The sequence below is a fragment of the Orcinus orca genome, chromosome 1, assembly GCF_937001465.1.
Source record: "Orcinus orca chromosome 1, mOrcOrc1.1, whole genome shotgun sequence".
NCBI classification, from domain to species: domain Eukaryota; kingdom Metazoa; phylum Chordata; class Mammalia; order Artiodactyla; family Delphinidae; genus Orcinus; species Orcinus orca.
The window spans coordinates 105,330,624-105,336,483 of NC_064559.1; the positions used below are offsets into that span (position 1 = coordinate 105,330,624).

General features: G+C 44.9%; 1 protein-coding gene across 1 annotated transcript; it reads left to right on the forward strand.

Moving 5' to 3' along the window:
* Window positions 1-1,159: 1,159 nt before the first annotated feature.
* TXNIP (thioredoxin interacting protein) lies at window positions 1,160-5,382 on the forward strand. The gene is made up of 8 exons (XM_004285784.3): window positions 1,160-1,712; window positions 2,243-2,315; window positions 2,422-2,569; window positions 2,784-2,886; window positions 3,020-3,276; window positions 3,378-3,534; window positions 3,648-3,799; window positions 3,929-5,382. Exons 1-8 carry the CDS (start codon window positions 1,463-1,465, stop codon window positions 3,962-3,964), a joined length of 1,176 nt encoding a protein of 391 aa, XP_004285832.1. The 5' UTR covers window positions 1,160-1,462; the 3' UTR covers window positions 3,965-5,382.
* Window positions 5,383-5,860: the final 478 nt, after the last annotated feature.

Here is a 5,860-nt window from a genome sequence, read left to right on the forward strand (position 1 = left end):
GCTTCTTTCAAACAGGAATACGGCCATCTTTCCTCGGACACTTTGGTTACAAACAAGAGAACTTTCTTGCTTTTAACTAATTTGAAGGCTGTGAGGAACACAGGCAGCAGATTCAGGGATGTACCTTTGATTTCGTAAGTTGGAGAGCGGACGAAGACAAGAAAGAGTTAAAGTAACGGCGGGGGGGAGTGAAAAGAGTGAAGCACCCTTTTTTTTTTTTTCCTTTCCTGGAGAAGCGGGGAGTGAGAGATAATTAGAGCCTAAAAAACACACTTTACTGACGAGGTAATGAGGTAACTGGCGGAACATAAAGTGTTCCCCAACTTTGCAGTTAGGGACTGAAGAGATGAGGGGATAAGCAAGAGGATGTGGACACGCCTGCACTGTTTCCGGTCCCAAGAACAGAGTGGAGGGCACATGGGCTGAGGCACACAGCCCCGCGCCCGGGGGCTAGAAAGGGAGGGAGAAGGCGGATCAGTCCCACATACTCGCTTTCCTGTGAGCGCTGAAGAGAGGTTAAAATTTTGTGACAAGCTCTCTTTTCCTTCCCACACAGCAGGTTTTTTAGGGGGTGGGGTGGGGTGTTGTTTGTTGGTTTTTAAGAGGTGCGGGGCAACAGAAGGACAAAGGGGATGTTCCTGAACAGTAACAGCGGCACTCCCTGTCCTCCGCCCCGATCCTAAATTATTCTGGAACTCTGGGATTGTTTTTCACACGACTTGCGATTTGTGAGTCGGAAATAAACAGTTGCCTCTAAATTAACTGCATTGGCTGAGGCTAGGCACGAAATTCCCTCATAAGCACATTTTCCTTTTACCTCAAAACATCGCTGGCACCCCAAAAGTATCCTTCGAAGGACTCTGGCCTCGGATAAATTTTACGGGAAGCGAAGCATTCCTTCCTTTGGGCCCAAGGGAAGCCGCCCCACAGCCCCTCCACCCCACAGCCCCTCCGCCCCCTCCTCCTGGCCCTGCAGCGATGCACAACAACTATTTTCCCCGCCAGGAGCACACTGTGTCCACGCGCCGCTGCGACCTCACTGATTGGTCGGGCTCCTGGTAAACAAGGAACGGGCAGCCAATGGGAGGGCTGTGCACGAGGGCAGCACGAGCCTCCAGGCCAGCGCTCGCGTGGCCCTGCCTGCCGGGCTACTATATAGAGCAGTTTCCGGCTGTTAGTTGTAACTCTCCTTTCGTCTCTTCAGGCGGTGTACTTTTAGCCTTTCCGCGGAGATCCGGGGCTCTCTTCCAGCTGTTGGAGGAAAGAAAGAAAAGAAAGGGTTTATTTTTCTCTTGAAATCCCTTGGCCTAAGCCGCAGCTTACAATTTCTGTGGACATCTTATCGAAAATTTAGTAGAGGATTGAAGAGTGAAATAATTTTAACTTATTGCTAAGGGTCCTTTGATTTGGGGTTCTGTTTTTCCTCCCTCGTTTTTAACTCCTAAGCCAACCCAGCCCAATTATGGTGATGTTCAAGAAGATCAAGTCTTTCGAGGTGGTCTTTAACGACCCCGAAAAGGTGTACGGCAGTGGGGAGAAGGTGGCTGGCCGGGTGATAGTGGAGGTGTGTGAAGTCACTGGAGTCAAAGCTGTCAGGATCCTGGCTTGCGGAATGGCCAAGGTCCTGTGGATGCAGGGATCCCAACAGTGCAAACAGACATTGAACTACCTGCGCTACGAAGACACGCTTCTCCTGGACGATCAGCCAACAGGTGAGTGACCCAGCTGATTGCTGGAAGGTGAAAGCTGATTCGAGAAGAGAATTGATACGAATAAATGGAGCCTACAGTGTAGATTCTAAGTTGCTCAGGTTGTGTGGTTTGCATTTTGTGTGGCTTCCTTATCTTTTTTAGTTTTAATTTGCAAACTCCTCCCACCCCCCACCCAAAAAAGGATGATGTGTGCAATTTCTTATGGTGCTGGGTGCTGTGTTCTGTAGGTGATCCTGAGGGATGTTGCCTTAGCTATTGAAAGATTTTCTGTGTGCATAACTTGTTTATTCTGTTTGCTTCCTGTTTGAGATGATAGTAGCTTAACTGTCCTGGTTGAGCCTTTGAGCAGTGCAGGGCTTTGCAACTTTTTGGCCCAACGAAATGCATCAGAATCTCTCGTTTAAGAACATAAGGGATGAAAATGGGGGTTCTACAATACTCTTGTATGCTGCCCAAGAATTCCATATTGCACAGATGCATTTTAAGTGTAACAAGAAACCTAATGGCTACTCGCTTTTCTCTGCCTTCAGGTGAGAATGAGATGGTGATCATGAGACCTGGAAACAAATATGAATACAAGTTTGGCTTTGAGCTTCCTCAGGGGTATGTATCAGCTAAATGCATCTGTGGACTTATTTTCCCCTCCTTTGATCACTTACTCTTCTTGGAGAGCATTTTTAAATTATTTGTTTCTTTTTTCTTGATAAAGGCCTCTGGGAACATCTTTCAAAGGAAAATATGGGTGTGTAGACTACTGGGTGAAGGCTTTTCTTGATCGCCCCAGCCACCCAACTCAGGAGACAAAGAAAAACTTTGAAGTGATGGATCTAGTGGATGTCAATACCCCTGATTTACTGGTGAGGTTCATTTTAAGATTCTGTTCTTCTGGGTTTCAGGGATAAGAAGTCAAGTGTCTAGGGCATTAGAGTGAAGCCCCTCAGGGAATCAAGTCCTAAGTCATCAGGGTGGGAGGGAAAGCTGCCTATTCTAAATTAGCAGTGGAAAGGAAAGAGAAGCAGAGAAAGGATCTCTAGGAATTCTCAAAACGTTTTTTTCCTCCATTCTACATAGGCACCTGTGTCTGCTAAAAAGGAGAAGAAAGTTTCCTGCATGTTTATTCCTGATGGGCGGGTGTCCGTCTCTGCCCAAATAGACAGAAGAGGATTCTGTGAAGGTAAGGATCTAGTGCTTAAAATGGGAGACTATTAAAACAGGAACTGTGGGTTTGGGGGTGAGGGCAGGAGACAGGGACAGATGAAAAGTCATCAACTGTATTAAGCATCAGTTTTCATCTTTCTCGTTGCTAGGTGATGAGATTAACATCCATGCTGACTTTGAGAATACGAGTTCCCGCATTGTGGTCCCCAAAGCTGCCATTGTTGCCCGCCACACTTACCTTGCCAATGGCCAAACCAAGATGCTGACGCAGAAGTTGTCATCGGTCAGAGGCAATCATATTATCTCAGGAACTTGCGCATCATGGCGTGGCAAGAGCCTTCGGGTGCAGAAGATCAGGCCTTCTATCTTGGGCTGCAACATCCTTCGAGTTGAATACTCCTTACTGGTGAGTGAGTGGGGCTGGAGAGAGAAATTGTTTATCTGTCAGAACAATAGTGGTGTTTTCTCCAGATCTCCAGTCTAACAAACCACCGTCTCCTTTTCTAGATCTATGTTAGCGTCCCTGGCTCCAAGAAAGTCATTCTTGACCTGCCCCTGGTAATTGGCAGCAGGTCAGGCCTCAGTAGCCGGACATCCAGCATGGCCAGCCGAACCAGTTCTGAGATGAGTTGGGTAGATCTAAACATCCCCGATACCCCAGAAGGTGAGCTAGACCTAATGTCTGTTCTTCCTCTCTGGCCTGCTTGGGTTTGTAAAATTGGTGATGGTCAAGCGTTCCTTGGCCAGGCTTCTTATCCCCATACTTTCTCTCTCTAGCTCCTCCTTGCTATATGGATATCATTCCTGAAGATCACCGATTGGAGAGTCCCACTACTCCTCTGCTAGATGACACAGATGGTTCTCAAGACAGCCCTATTTTTATGTATGCTCCTGAGTTCAAGTTCATGCCACCACCTACTTACACTGAGGTGAGAATTGTCATTTTACCACTACATTTGCCCTAAGTCTACTATAGGAAGTTGACTTGGAGGGATTGCTAAACTGGGTTGTTCTTTTAGTTCTCACCCAAACTAAAGTGTTTTCTTTCTTCCTCCCAGGTGGATCCCTGCATCCTCAACAACAATGTGCAGTGAGCATGTGGAAGAAAAGAAGCAGCTGTACCTACTTGTTTCTTTTCATCTCTCCTCCCGGACTCGTACTTTTTTAGAGACTCAGCAGTCTCTACAGTGGGGTACCGGTCCACCCCAGCCTCTGACTCTCCAGTGTAGGAGGTGATCAGCATGCAATCTCCTGGGCTTTAATGGGTGCACACTCGTCCTCAGCCAGTGAGATGTGATACGGGGTATTTTGCTGGATGGGTTTAAAAACATACTAGAAAAATTCAGGCCAATCCCATTTTCTTAAATCTCTTTGAAAATTGAGGCATTTTCAGTAGTTTTGAATAAGGGGTAGAAATGGCCTCCTGGCATGGTCTTCCCAGTGTTTTATGGAGGGGATTATAGATTGGTATAACAATAGACCTTGAACCTCTGCCATGTAGAGGAGAGCCAATTTAGCAAACCAGGCAAATGAAAAGGAAAAAAATCACGGCCAAAACTTTGGGAAAAGGATGTTCTTAAAATCGTTGGTTTGTACACTTATAGAAAAAAGAAAATCCCTCCAGAGCTGATTTGGTTTGGACTTTGGAGTGAGCTTCCCATGTGGATTAAAGGGAAGAAGCTCAAAGGTCTTTGTCTTTGTTCAGAAAGTACTTTAATCAGGTATAAAGTGGTAGTAACTGTACCCCACCAAAGGTCTTAAAAGCCATTTTTAGAGCCTTTTGCACTGTGTTCTCCTGTTGGCAAACATTTTCACGTGGGAGAATGTGTTTTTCTTTTCATGTGACTCCTTGGAATTGATTCTGAGGTGATGTTCTTAGCACTTTAGTTTGTGTCAAATTTGGGATTTTTTTCCTTTCTCAAGTGTAAGCTAAAACTGGTCTACTATGTCTCTAGGGGTAAGCACAATGACAAAAAAAAAAGTGTTACTGCTTTTGAGACTTTGTCCTAGTGTACAGAATTCTGCAATTCTGACACTCTAATTATATGAGAAGGGTTGCTGCTATCAGCCTTGCCCACTGTGACTTCTCCAAACCCAAGGAGGAACTCTAAATCAAAATGCCCCAACACTGTGATCAGAGCATACAGATGTTGCCATGAGAAACTAGAGGGCAGGTCTTCACAAAAGCTGTGCGGGCTCCCTTCCTGCCCAGTGTTAGGAGACAGGGATGTTGACAGCCCCTCTCTCACTGCAGCCTCTAGCACTTGCTCAGTCTCCCTCAGCCTTAGCACTTTGTTCACTGTCCTGTGTCAGAGCACTGAGCTCTATCTTCCTTTTCCTGAGAAAGTATGTGGGCTGAAGGTGGTTTCATTCTTTTGTTGTTTTTTAATTGTATATCTTTTTGTATGACAAAAACTATATTTTGTACTTAACCAGATATATTTTTTCACCCCAGGTGGGGGTATTCTTTGTAAAAAATAAATAAAATAAAGTTTTTTTTAATGGCAAAAAAGTTTGTTTTCTTGTCTCTGAGATGGTGTTGAAGACGTTATTAGAAAGAAAATGTGCCCAAAGGAGCTTTCCCCCTACTTCACAATTCACATTGTTGGAAACCTTGTAGAGAAACCATTTCCCATTGACCATAATGAATATAGTCAGAATGCGGGTTGGTGGGGTGAAGAGGGAAGGAATTTTGTCGAATTCACTAAAGAACTGTAGTGGGATCTTCTGGTGGTCCAAGCTAGTTTTCTACATCTATAGTTAATCTTTACTAAATTCCTTCAACTTTGGAGTGCATGAAGCTTTGATTTTTGTTTTGTTTAATGAGCTCTTGAAATACAGGGAAATGAAGTTTGTGAGGGGATTTGGAAGGAGAAGGTTATGGGTCTTTTTCATAATTTGGTTTCATCATAGTTTCTTCCCAGTATAAGCCTGGTTTATATGCAGGAAGACATAATACAGGACATAAGGATTTAGTTATGACCATCAAG